Source organism: Amphiura filiformis, chromosome 4, assembly GCF_039555335.1.
Source record: "Amphiura filiformis chromosome 4, Afil_fr2py, whole genome shotgun sequence".
Classification (NCBI taxonomy): domain Eukaryota; kingdom Metazoa; phylum Echinodermata; class Ophiuroidea; order Amphilepidida; family Amphiuridae; genus Amphiura; species Amphiura filiformis.
The window spans coordinates 36831122-36844700 of NC_092631.1; the positions used below are offsets into that span (position 1 = coordinate 36831122).

The 13579-nt window shown below is 38.1% G+C and overlaps 1 protein-coding gene across 1 annotated transcript; it reads left to right on the plus strand.

Moving 5' to 3' along the window:
- The first annotated feature begins 614 nt into the window (after window positions 1-614).
- On the plus strand, window positions 615-12833 carry LOC140150175 (extracellular matrix organizing protein FRAS1-like). Its single transcript, XM_072172179.1, has 8 exons — window positions 615-636; window positions 1193-1294; window positions 1693-1932; window positions 2165-2269; window positions 3552-3782; window positions 10848-10952; window positions 11645-11890; window positions 12616-12833. Exons 1-8 carry the CDS (start codon window positions 615-617, stop codon window positions 12687-12689), a joined length of 1125 nt encoding a protein of 374 aa, XP_072028280.1. The 3' UTR covers window positions 12690-12833.
- The last annotated feature ends 746 nt before the right edge of the window (window positions 12834-13579 follow it).

Sequence of the window (13579 nt, forward strand, 5' to 3'; positions counted from 1 at the left end):
TTAACATAATTGCAGATATAAGCACCGTAGATAAAAATGACAACACATTCTTGACAGCTGAAGATGGTACAGATTTTGTTGGTTTTGAAAGTGAAACTGTCGACTTCCCTGCCGGTGCTCGGATTGCACATCACACCATTAATCTCGCTGATGGCGTAGACGTTGACAAACAAGAATACTTTGAAGTCTGTATGTCGAACCCAATGTTTGGAAACATTGATCCACCAGAGTGCGCCATTATTTACATTGAAGACGACGATTGTAAGCAAATATTGTGTTGATTCACTCTTTAAGTTACCCCGCCTTAAATTAATCATTTTCACGTCACAAGTTGAGTTTTCCTAAGACATACGATAACCTTATTTAGTTTTTAGTTTTATGCTACAAATTTTTTATTTATAAATGTAAATTCCAAAATGTCTCTCCCTCGTTTAGTGGTCTTAAATCCTTTATCATTATCAAACGTAAGATTGAGTATCAAATTGCTCTGAAAAAAGGGAGACTATCTCAACACTTCCGTAAATGGAGTGTTGATTTTTGATTTCACTTTTGGTTGTAAATGTACTATTTATAAATCACCTTTTACATGCTCTTCCTGTACATGTAATTTAAGTATGCCCACTTTTGTGGTGGCAGGTAAATCTTGTATGTTCGCATGGTTCAATCTGATGTTTGGTCACAGAGCTTTTGTGTATGTTTGATGTCAATTTGTGATTTGATTGATGTTTAGTGATTTATGTATACTTGTTCTAATTTTTTCCAAAAAACCCCCCCAAAAAACACCTTATTTAGTTTAGTTGTTCCTAAAAAGTGACCTTCGCGTGAGGTATTTGGTTGTCAATGGGCTATTCCAGTTTAAATCCATACACCCCCTATGGAAGACATGCACTTTATCTTCCACACAGGGAGTGTCAATTTCAAATGGGGCTGCCTGAATGGGTGATTCCATTTGAAATCTACACCCCCTGTTTGGCTGAATAAAGACGATGGAATATTATATATTCTTAAATCACTTGTATTCTAATGATATCTACGACGATTGAGGTATTGCAGAGCAATAGGATGGTGTTCATGAGAATTTTACATTGTTGTTTTCTAATTGTCTCTAATAGTAATTTAGTAGAATAACTAATCTTTTAAAGTCCGAGTTTGCATTTTAAATTACTTCATCACCAATACCTACCATTCACAGCTGTGTTTGGATTCGATAAACCCGTCTACTACGTAAAAGAAGACTCTTCTGTTATGGTTAATATTGTTCGTCTTGGCTGCCTTAATGTAAAGGGCAATGTTGGTATGTATAGTTTGTTGATGCTAAAGTCATACTTTTACTTTCTGTGGCTATAAACAATAAAGGGTTACACCATGTCATATTAAATGACTACTCTCAAACATTTAAAGAGTCTTCAGTAACTGAAGCAGACATGTTGTTGCGCAGCCTAAAAATATAGACTGTTTTTGATTTGTCATAAAACAAAATGTATGACGGCTAATATATACGTATTAATAATGGCTGAGGCGCACGTTTTTACTGCCTTGGACAAATTATATCGGTGTACTAGATTGAGCATTACCCTTTATTTCTTAATTTTTACATTGTCATTGCTTGTTGTATTTTTGTTTCATGTATTAAGAATATGTTGCGACTAAAACATTGTTTATTTTACTAATTCTCCTCCTGATGTTCTTCAGTTATCAGTACAAATGACGTAACTGCGTTTGCGGGTGCCGATTATAGATCCATAACCAACACACTTCTACCTTTCGAAGTCCAGCAAACAAATCATGCTTTCGATGTTGTGACGTCGTCCCCTGATTTTCGCGTCGAAGGAGAAGAACGTTTCGAATTGTGCCTAAGTAATCCTGTTCAAGGTGTTTTTGGACCACATGGACTGATTCGATGCGCGACCGTTGTCATAGAAGATTGCGATAGTAAGTGTGTACTATTTGTACACATATTATTTTTGATCGTGGAAATCTTTTTTCTTCAGACTTACATCTTTATTATAATTTTGTTGATTTCATAAGAATGAATATTTGATCCTAAGGTTTTTTCTAAGATAAATATTACACAGAAACCAGGTTCTAACAAATTACATCGATATGTAATTGTATTTACGCTTGTCTCATAAGTCATATGATTCACTATTTTTCAATTTTGTAGCTGAAATCGCATTTGGGGACTCGACATACACAGTCAACGAGGGTGTTGGTGTTGTAACTGTTAAAGTTGTCCGCAGAGGAAATCTCAATACTATCAGCAGTGTCGGTAAGTCAAATACTAAATAGAATGCTTTAATCCTTAACGATGATGTCGTAATGAAAAAGGTATCGCAGTTACCACACGTTTATTTATAAACAATCATCTTGAGATAAATAATTTGATTAAGGATGGGCTCTGCGATGCGAGCTGATGCGATGCGAGCTCTATAACCCTTGGCAGATATTGCGTTAGCTCGAGCAGCGGCCCGTGGACTTGAACTATTAAAATACGGATGCAAATAATTTCGTAAATGGTCCACGTTCTCTGTTATTTCACCTAATGTTCCCCTGATAGTATTTTCTATGACAGAGAGGCATGTATATTTTCAAATATTCCGACCTCTGGAATTATATGCTCCACAAAGTCACCGCAAGTTAGTTTTCTATCAATGTAAGTTTTTATATGTCGAAGTAAAACATTTTGGCACATTGAAGCTAAAATGATGAAATATGGTGCAAAAGAGGAATATATTCGCGCGAAGCGCGAAAAATCGGCCCTTTTGGGGCTAAAATGGCCAAATATGAGGTTAATTTGGTCAGAAACACACATACAGGCGTCAACATTGGAGGGGGATGATTGTATGGACCATCCCCTGGCAAAATATTGGGGGGTTATCCCAATCGCCTATGCACCGGGTGTACAGTTGCGCCCGAGCTTTAACCTTGCTGGACTAACCTTGGCTTTTTCAAACTCAAGCCCAAAGACTGTACGCCTAGCTGATAATGGCTGACGGGGTCAGTCAAAAACTCTAGTCAAGATGATCAATATCAAATGCAAAACCCTATTTGATTATGTATAATTAAAGCTACACGATCTATTGCTGGTCGAAGCATCCAAAAATAGATTTCAATTATCAAAATCAATATATTATTGAAAAATAACACTATGATGTTTTGCAAAAGTTCATTCTACAATCATATACTTTGAAAACTTACTTGATTTATTGTTGTGAGTAAGTTATGTACGTTTTACAAAAGTGTAGTTGTTTCAGCCCTCTTTACAACATAACTCAAGACCCACATGACCTACAAGAGTATATCTGTGATATTTGAATTCTTCTACACATTCGCTATGAAATGATCAATTGATGCAATTTTACCAAAGCTCACTACCATTCGCAAGATGCTGTGAACTACCAAATCGCAACAGTTTAAAATAGTTGCTAACCTTAATTATACATTTAAGGATAATTTTGGGTCTCCTGAAAGTACTGTTTATAAAAATTACCTGAACATATTCTGAATTCCATACTCAAAACCTTATGACACTGTCCCTACACCAACTACAGATGTTGTGTCGTCAGATGTCAATGCCAAAGCTGGTGCCACTAAAGACTACGACACAGTCCTTCATACCGTAGTATTTGGTGCAGGGGAAACGACGGCTGCTTTTGATATCACTGTTAATGATGACGACGTAGTAGAGCATTTGGAGACGTTTCATTTAGAACTACAAAATATCAACAATAGTCTTATCGGTGAGCCGAGGATTGCAGAGGTCTTTATTGAAGACAACGATGGTGAGTGTGATTGCATTTTAGACGTGTCTTGCATGTAAACATGCCCGGTAAACATGACATTGTGTCTTCTATAAATTGGGAGATGTCTTGCATATTCTTGTGACGTAACCTTGGCGTTTCGCTGCCGGGTATTTTGTAAATTTTGTAACGTATCGAAACGAGTGGAGATGGGTGTAAAAGAATGAAAAAGTTTACTTCGAGGACTGTGAATTTGTAATAATTTGCGATAAAATTTGTATTATATCGCGAATTTAAAAAAGAAAGATCAAAATTATTTGATATCAGAAGGACATTCCTCGTATTCAGAATGCAATTTGGTGTGTCTGATGTGCTCTCAGGTCACTAAAAATACTGTTCAAACGTTTCCTAAAGGTTTCATATACAAATCAGGAAATATTTTTATAGATTGTGTTGTGTAGAATACGTTTGACTTCCAACACAAGGTTGCCAAATAAAAAGGGAAAGCATAAGATACTTCTGGTCACTGTCAATGTCTTGGCCTGCGGTATACTGGTTGAAGATTAATCAGGTAAAGTAGGTAATGGGGATACGCATCCTGCAAAAGAACAAATAAACGCAATGGGGAACGATTGCTCGCTACAAGAGGAAACTGAGTATACCGTAAACGTTCGCCTAATGGCGCACCTGGGTTCCTTTGCCTTGGAGTAAATTTCATGTACAAATAGAGAGCTCCCTCCTCTAAAAATCCCAACAAGAATTAAGGGTATGTGCCCTTATTTGCTGGTGGGATTTTTATGGGAGGGCACTTTTAGTTTGTGTCTAAAATTCCAGTTATGTCAGGGGACCCCATAGCGCCATTAGGCGAACGTTTACGGTATTTAATAAGATAGATTGAACAGTTTAACCAATCCAAAGTGTTACAATTAAACATGACAACAAATAAACACGAATCCCGACCGGCACACAACCCAACTTGAAAAAAAAGCAAGGGAATGTGCCGGCATGGGAATCGAACCCACGACCTTCCGATCTCTAGACGGACGCCTTATCCATTAGGCTACCAGCTCCCACTAAACGGTGGTTAAAGCTGGGTCTAATGTTATAGCAGTCATGGTATACAATACACACACACAAGTAATACGCAAGTACGCATGTGCAGGATCATTATTGATGCTTAAGGGATCTGAAATGAGCGTTTATTGCGTTTCGACAGTATTTTTTATGGGACATGAGAGCACCTCAGACCTATCGAATTGCATTCTGAATACGAAGCATGTCTTTCTGATATCAAATAATTATCATTTTTTGAAAATCACAATATAATACAATTTTTATGACAAATTATAAAAATTTGATATTTTTCAAATTTTTGATATATAACAGTCCTCGAAGTAAATTATATAAATCTAATGATATATTCTTAAAGTGTATGTAGCAGGGGAAAAGCCGACGGTCAATTGAAAATTTTGACCTTTCATATTGAAGATATGGATTTTTCCCCAAAAGACCTATTTTTTTTGGTGTTTTTGGAAAAAAATCCATATCTTCAATACGAAAGGTCAAAATTTTCAATTGATCGTCGGCTTTTCATCCCACCTACATACACTTTAAGTATAAATCATCAGATTTATAAAGTTTACTTCGAGTACTGTTAAATATCAAAATATCAATTTTAATGATTTGCCATAAAATGTGTATTAAATTGCGAATTTCAAAAATCAAAATTATTTGATATCAGAATGACATTCTTCGTATTCAGAATGCGATTCGATATGTCTGATGTGCTCTAATGTCCCAAAATAAATACTGTCCAAACGTTCATACCCCAGCCCTTTTAAGGGATCTAAAATGAGCGTTTATTGCGTTTCGACAGTATTTTTGTGGGACATGAGAGCACCTCAGACCTATCGAATTGCATTCTGAATACGAAGCATGTCTTTCTGATATCAAATAATTTTCATTTTTGAAAATCACAATATAATAAATTTTATGACAAATTATAAAAATTTGATATTTTTCAAATTTTGATATATAACACTAACAGTCCTCGAAGTAAATTATATAAATCTAATGACATATTCTTAAAGTGTATGTACCAGGAGGAAAAGCCGACGGTCAATTGAAAATTTTGACCTTTCATATTGAAGATATGGATTTTTTCCCAAAAGACCTAATTTTTTTTTGGTGTTTTGGGAAAAAAATCCATATCTTCAATACGAAAGGTCAAAATTTTCAATTGATCGTCGGCTTTTCATCCCACCTACATACACTTTAAGTACAAATCATCAGATTTATAAAGTTAACTTCAAGTACTGTTAAAAATCAAAAATATCAATTTTTAATGATTTGCCATAAAATGTGTATTAAATTGCGAATTTCAAAAAATCAAAATTATTTGATATACATACATACATATACATACATACAATATTTCTATAGCGCTTTTTCACAGTTCAAAGCGCTGCACAGAACAAATAAAAACAAATGAAATTACAACAATTCAAAAAGGTGGGTTTTAAGATGCCTTTTAAAGATCTGCAGTGACGGGGCCTCTCTGATGGAAGTGGGCAGTGAATTCCAGTGGCGAGGACCGTACACTGAGAACCCACGGTCACCTGCAGATCTTTTGGTCCTGGGAATAGCAAGTCTGGTAGCGTCCTTGGATGAGCGAAGATTACGTTTGCTGGAATGGGTGTTGTACATAGAAATTAGCTCAGACAAGTAGGGTAGGGGCACTGTTATTAATACACTGATACATGAGAACAAGGATTTTGAAGTTAACTCGCTGCTTGACTGGGAGCCAGTGAAGACGGGTGAGGTAAGGTGATATATGATCGCGTCTACGAATACCGAAAATCAAGCGAGCAGCTTTGTTTTGAATGCGTTGAATTTTCGCGAGTTGGGCTTCGGTGATACCAGCATGCAGCGAGTTACCATAATCGAGGCGGGAGCTCACAAGGGCTCGAACAACATGATGACAGTTTTCTTCATTGAGGTACCGCCTTATACGAGAAATATTTCGGAGTTGAAAATTAAGAGTACGGCATAACCCATTTACATGATCTGACATAGACATAGTACTGTCAAAAATAATACCAAGATTACGGACCTTATTAATAGATTTAACGGTAGTTGTACTTACTTTAAGACTAAGAGCATGAATAGATTTAAGGTTATGAGGTGAGCCTACAACAAAGAACTCTGTTTTCTCCATGTTTAACTTCAACTTAGCATGAGTCATCCAGCACTGAATATCAAGGATGCAGTTCTGAAGCCGATTTATAGCATCAATTTGATCCATGGGTTGTTTAGGGTTAAAAGCAGTGTATAACTGAGTATCATCGGCGTAAATATGGTAAAAAAGTTTGTGCTTACGAATGATCATGCCAAGAGGTAAAGTATAAATTGAAAACGACAATGGTCCCATGACAGATCCTTGAGCCAGCCCACAGTCAAGGGAGACAGCAGCAGAAAAAGTGTCGTCGATGTTGACACGACTGTGTCTGTTAGACATGTATGATTGAAACCACTTTAGGGGTGGTCCAGAGACACCCATAGTACGAAGTCTGTGAATGAGGGTGGCATGATCGATGGTGTCAAAAGCTGCGGTGAGGTCTAACATGACCAGCAGCACAACGTTACCCTCATCCAGCTCATGCATAAAATCATTTTTAACTTTGAGCAAAGCAGTTTCTGTGCTGTGCTCTTGCCTGTAGGCTGACTGAAGGGGCTCACTGAGTTTGTTTGATGACAAATAATCTTTATATCTAGCAGCAACAATGTTCTCAATTACTTTGGATATGAATTGGATGTTAGAAATAGGCCTATAATTTTTCAACACATTTGGATCAAGAGACGGTTTTTTAAGATTTGTTGTGACAATAGCATTCTTGAGAGTAGTTGGAAAATTACCGGTGCACATAGAGACATTTACAATTTTGGTGATAATGGGCACAACAAGAGACAGGTTCTGTTTCAAGAGCCATGTGGGAAGCGGATCAATAGAACAGGTCTTGTTAGGAAGTTTGACCAAGACCTTTTCAACTTCCTCCAGAGACGTAGGTTCGAAAACATTCAACCTGTGCCCTGCTTGCTCATCACCTTCAATCTTGTAATCAATGTCATAATTGGGCATAACAACAGCATCTAAGTCCCTACGGATCTTGTCCGTTTTACTCTTGAAAAGTTGGAAAACTGTTCACTCATGATATCTGAAGAGCTGTAGACAGGCAATTGTTTGTTTGAATTGTTGAGCAAAGTATTGATGGTACGAAACAGATCTTTGTCATCCCCACTGGCTATTTTGGTTTTGAAAAACTCAGTTTTAGCACTCGTGATCATGTCGTTCACCAAGTGCAATTGATCAAGATAACATGTGCGATCGTGTTCTGACTGAGACTTTCTCCATTTTCTTTCGAGCCTTCTGCGAACTCGCCTAGCACAAGCATTGTCTTCATTAAACCATGGTAGCCGAGTGCGGATGGACAAAGATCTTGTTTTGAGAGGAGCATGATGGTCAAGTAATTTGGTACAAACGACAGAAAAGTGGTTGACCAATTCATCCGCTGATGACAAGGAGTCAGGAATTTCAGAGAGCTGACATTTAAGGTCTTGAGTAAAAGATGTAGGATCAAAACCCCGGAAGTCCCGTTTGGTTTTGGTTACCTTCTTGGGAGGAGGTTTGTTATATGCCAGAATGAACTCAATAAAAAGTGATCAGATATCAGTGACTTCTTAACACTGTGGGTAACAACAATGTTGTCATCAGGCCTGGATATCAGAAGATCAAGGGTATTACCACTTATATGGGTTGGAACGGTGATGTGTTGTTGAAAACCATTTATGGATATGGTGTCATGAAAATGACGAACATCTGGTAATTCAGGTTTATTAACGTGGACATTGAAGTCCCCTACTATAATCAATTTGTTTGGCGTAAAAGAAACCTCGTCCATTAAATTATCAAATTCCTGTAGGAAATCTGATATAGGATATTTGTTAACCTTTGAAGGTTTGGGTCTATACACACATATAAATGTTAAACCAGAATCAGAGTCAGTAATACACATATGTTCAATTATTTTCAGGTTACAGGTTGTCGGAGTTACAGTTAAGTTCAGGGTTGATTTAAACAGAGCACCAACTCCACCTCCACCCCGAATAGATCTTGGGACGTTAATGAAGTTGTACCCAGGTGGTGTAAATTCACCGATTTTGGTTGTGTCATATTCATCCAGCCAAGTCTCTTGCAGAAACAAAATGTCTACATCATGTTCGATAACGTAGTCACACACATACACTGTTTTGTTTCCTATTGAGCGGGCATTCCATGATCGGATGTCTAAATACTGGCCATGTCGTGGAAGTTTCACCAGCTGGTTATGGGTTGTGACCGGCATCAGTTTTTCGGGTCTAGCAAAAATGTTAGTTATGGCAGGGATGGAACATTCGACAGGAGAGGGGTCCAGCAGGGGATGGGCGGCAGACGGGTAGTGTTCTATGGGTCTCGATCGCACTCCTCCACGTCGCCCTCCGTGAGTGGTAGGAACATTGCTTATGTCTAGTTCAATAAGTCGAGACCAGACGTCAGGGGACAGATGGGTCGTCTTGTTGTAACATTTGCCGATCTCCAGAAGTCTGTCACGGCTGTAAGTGACAAGTGCAGGGAATGGGGACCTATGTTCATTTGTATCAGGGCCTGGATTGGACCTAATGTCTCCAGCTATTAACAATAGTTCCTGAAATGATGACGAAGAGTTCCTGTAGTAAGGAATCCTTGTTTTTAGGTATTTATTGCTAGTTATCATCAAACGAGGTACATGGTGTTGTTGTGTACTACCATTTTGTAGCATTGTAACATTGGTGTGGTAATCAGTGAAGCATGGGCCTAGCAGTGCCAAAAGTGTCACACAGTAGAGAACCAACATGATGAAAACCACACTAGCAGATAGGTAAAAGTCAATAATCTATTTAAATGTCCATTTAGAAAATATTGATTTGTAACAGGCATGCAAGACTGAGCATGTAGCTTGTTGAGGTCTACCTGTTATAGACAAGTACAGACTGCAGAATTCCTAGTCCAAAAGGCAGTGTTTCACAGAACAAAATTTGGCCCCAAACTGTGGCAAAGTAAAAGATCTTTCAGGGCTAAAATAACCAAAAAGATGCTTACTATACTAATGCTGTATCACACACTCAAGATGACACCGATGCGTGGTTTGGTTGTTGGTAAAAATACAGCAACAGTTGGAGCTATGAGGCGGCCTGACACAGGCGCTCTCATTTCACACATACATTATCAGAATGACATTCTTCGTATTCAGAATGCAATTCGATATGTCTGATGTGCTCTAATGTCCCACAATAAATACTGTCCAAACGTTCATACCCCAGCCCTTAATCGTTTCCCTAGTATAATTATAAGTAAAGTAGGTAATGGGGATACGCATCCTGCACAAGAACAAATAAACGCAATGGGGAACGATTGCTCGCTACAAGAGGAAACTGAATATATTTAATAAGAAAGAATGAACAGTTTAACCAACCAAAAGTGTTACAATTAAACATGACAACAAATAAACACGAATCCCGACCGGCACACAACCCAACTTGAAAAAAAAAGCAAGGGAGTGTGCCGGCATGTTAATCAGGTACTAGCTATTTATTCGCTTGTATCCTGCATGTTGTTATTAATAAGTTACCGTATTCCCGATTCCATGCTCGCTCTCGCAGGTTTTCCCCTGGATCTCCGGTTTCCTGCTGCTTTCAAAAAATTCGGTGATTAGTTGTTTGGTTATCAAAAACTTTCTTCACCCAATGGAATTTGGGGAGCTGCACAGATAATTGGTGGATGTTACAATCTATAAGTGCGGATAGGTCTGCGCCAGGTTCGGCTGCAACTGGCCTAGATGATGCGATCTGATTGTGATGATGATTCACCATGGCACCGACATTACAGCGCTTTGAATCCTTCAAGATCTAGCTGGAAAAAGGCGCTATATAAATCCGAAATTTATTTATTTATATATTTAAAAAGAAGAATGATGAAAAAACATAATATGAAACTGACACTTTGAACAAACTCTTATTGTTTGTTTATTTTAGTAAGCTACAGCTTGGACGCTACTGAGTACCATGTATCCGAACCCGATGGCAAAGTAATATTAACGGTAACCAAGGCTGGTAATCTGGACCAAGAAACTTCAATTGGTAGGTATATAATCGGGAAATTGTGGTAACCATCTCCTGGCGACTGCAAAACATAACGGTACCTCTGCAGTCTATGTAGTATCGCAGTGGCAGGGGTAGCCGGTTTTTCGGAACTTTTAAATGAAAGGACAAGAACTTGATATCATCGACGAGGGTTGTTGTTCCACGTTATTGATTCCCCTCAGCTCTGGGGCGTACGGTCAAGGAGATGAGTTTACAGGCCCGAGGTGGGGGGGATGTACCGCTCGAGCTTCCGAACCCATACCCATTTCTAAGGGTAATTTTACCGGAAATATGGACCCATATCTAAGGATTTTCAGGAAATAAGAACCCATATCTAAGGATGTAGGCTTGAAAATAGTAAAAGCAACATTTTTCCCGCATGTTTTGCACACATAGCACGGAAAATCTAAAAGGAAGACCCATGTCTAAGGATATTTCTTCAAATCTATTTGATGGAAAGCCTACCCATTGGAGCGGCACGTCCCTGTATGCCTTTACTATATGAGCACCCCGTATGCCTTTACTATGAAGAGTGATTGAGGCCAATTGATGGAATATCGAACCAGTTACCCCATCAAGAGTCTGATAAGTGTATTTATCTAGACAGGTTAAATAGTCTACAATTCAAAGATACAAAGTAATAAGTAAAATAAATGGTTAACGACAAAGAAACATGTTTTTGTTGACAGATATTTTCACTAGAGATATATCAACATCTTCATCTGAGCCTAACCAGGACTACGTGCCACTTCTAGAAGAACTTTCACACAATGTTATTTTTGCTCCGGGTGAAACCTCTAGGACAGTGACCATCGATATTGTGGATGATGCCCTCTATGAATTACCTGAGAAGTTTGCTGTGATACTGACGAGTGACATAGCCGCTCAACTCAGTGCACCAAGTAGTGCTGTGGTGACTATCAATAGTGATGACGGTGAGTGACTTCCAATCCAGAGTTTTTCGGAACTAGAGATAGATATACCCGGCTAGACCCGTGACGTCACGCAGACGTCACGGGTCTATTAGATCTGTCGATGAAATCCCGGGGATGAAATGCACTTTTTTGCCTAGATCTATACTGTTTCGTATATTTATCAGCGTTTCCAAACCTTTTGAAACCATCCTGAGGCATTCCATGCGCTACAATGTCAAAATTATGGCTACATCATAGATATCTGGGGCATCTCAGAGCATTACCCGGTCTACGCATAGGTGTTCCATCAAAGCTTTCGTCGTGTGCTGCCACCTAGCGGTGGTTCCGGGAACGTTGCGTCCAGTATCTTACATTTGACTTCGCATGCCAATTAGATTGAAGAATTCACAATAATAATTAATATTATTGAAATAGCATAATTATTAAATATTTTAATCACTTAAAAATATTAGCCAATGTTCTCGGTTATTGTTAAAAATGCCGAGATCATATAGGTGCGATATAATTAAATAATGAAAAATAAGACACTATAAAAAAAGGCTTGCTTTTTATTGTGTCTAAAAAATCCATGTAACGCATGTTGGGTGTAATTAACGTATTGCCCATTAAATATACTAAGTAGTAGTAAGGTTCATATTATCATCGTACTCTTACCATTTAATACCCGAAGATGATTTAACATTTGAAATATTTAATTCATGCCATTTTCGTTTTCAATATTTCAGTCACATGTACAGATGGATATACAGGCACATGTTGTGAAGAAGGTACACATTCTGTTATAAACTTACTTTATTAAACATAACAATAGAAATCAACGGGAAATATGAATACCATATAAATCCAGTGAAGAGCGAGTAAATTAAGAACATGACAAAACGACTTTGCAATGCAAAAAGTAGATAACGTCGCGCTCTACAGTTATTAGGGAGCTTTCGATTCAACGGATGGTTCACGGCGCGTCGGTTGTTAGACTCTTCGCGTAGAACTGGGACGACAACGCATTACAAAGTCGACGACGACAACTTTTAGTGTTTTACCGTCGCAGAACCACTCGCTTGGTCGTGGTTACGTCACAAAGGGGAAATGGCCTTGTAAAACCAGTGTGCGCATTTGCATTTCCCCTTTCTTGAGCTGGTTGCTATGCGCGAGCTTGTGCAAAGGGGACGAAGGGGACAATGTTCCCGGATGTCCGACCGAGTCAATCCTTCGTGGAAATCGAAAACTCTCTATTGTAATACAAAGGGACGGTATATGATGATATTATTGAGATTCGATATTTTGCGAAAATGCTAAGGTTAATATCTATGTTATTTGGTAATATGTTTGTCTGCGTTTCTCTCCATAACACTTATCCTAAATTGATATAAAGAGCAAAGGCAAATCTGGAATTGGGAAAATCATTTTCAATTTAAAAACCATAATTGATCTATTATTGTAGGGCCTGTCCATATCAAATTTGACATTGCATGTTTTACTGCAAAACAAATATGCAGTTTATTGAGAGTGCAATAAAATGCAAGTGTTTATTCATATATACTTTAATTACTTAATAGATATTAATGAGTGCGAGTTACAACCACCAGTCTGCATTGGTAACAATATCATATGTTTCAATAGCGTTGGGACCTACAAATGTGCTTGTACGGATCCAGAATATATCCTTGAAGGCAACATGTGTATTCGTAA

What these genes read in the sequence shown, in the direction of transcription:
- LOC140150175 (XM_072172179.1), top strand. Translation starts at nt 615, where the DNA reads ATGCCCACTTTTGTGGTGGCAG. An exon ending in TGTCATAGAAGATTGCGATA is followed by an intron (nt 1,933 to 2,164) that starts GTAAGTGTGTAC and finishes TCAATTTTGTAG; the next exon opens with CTGAAATCGCATTTGGGGAC. An exon ending in GGACCAAGAAACTTCAATTG is followed by an intron (nt 10,953 to 11,644) that starts GTAGGTATATAA and finishes TTTTGTTGACAG; the next exon opens with ATATTTTCACTAGAGATATA.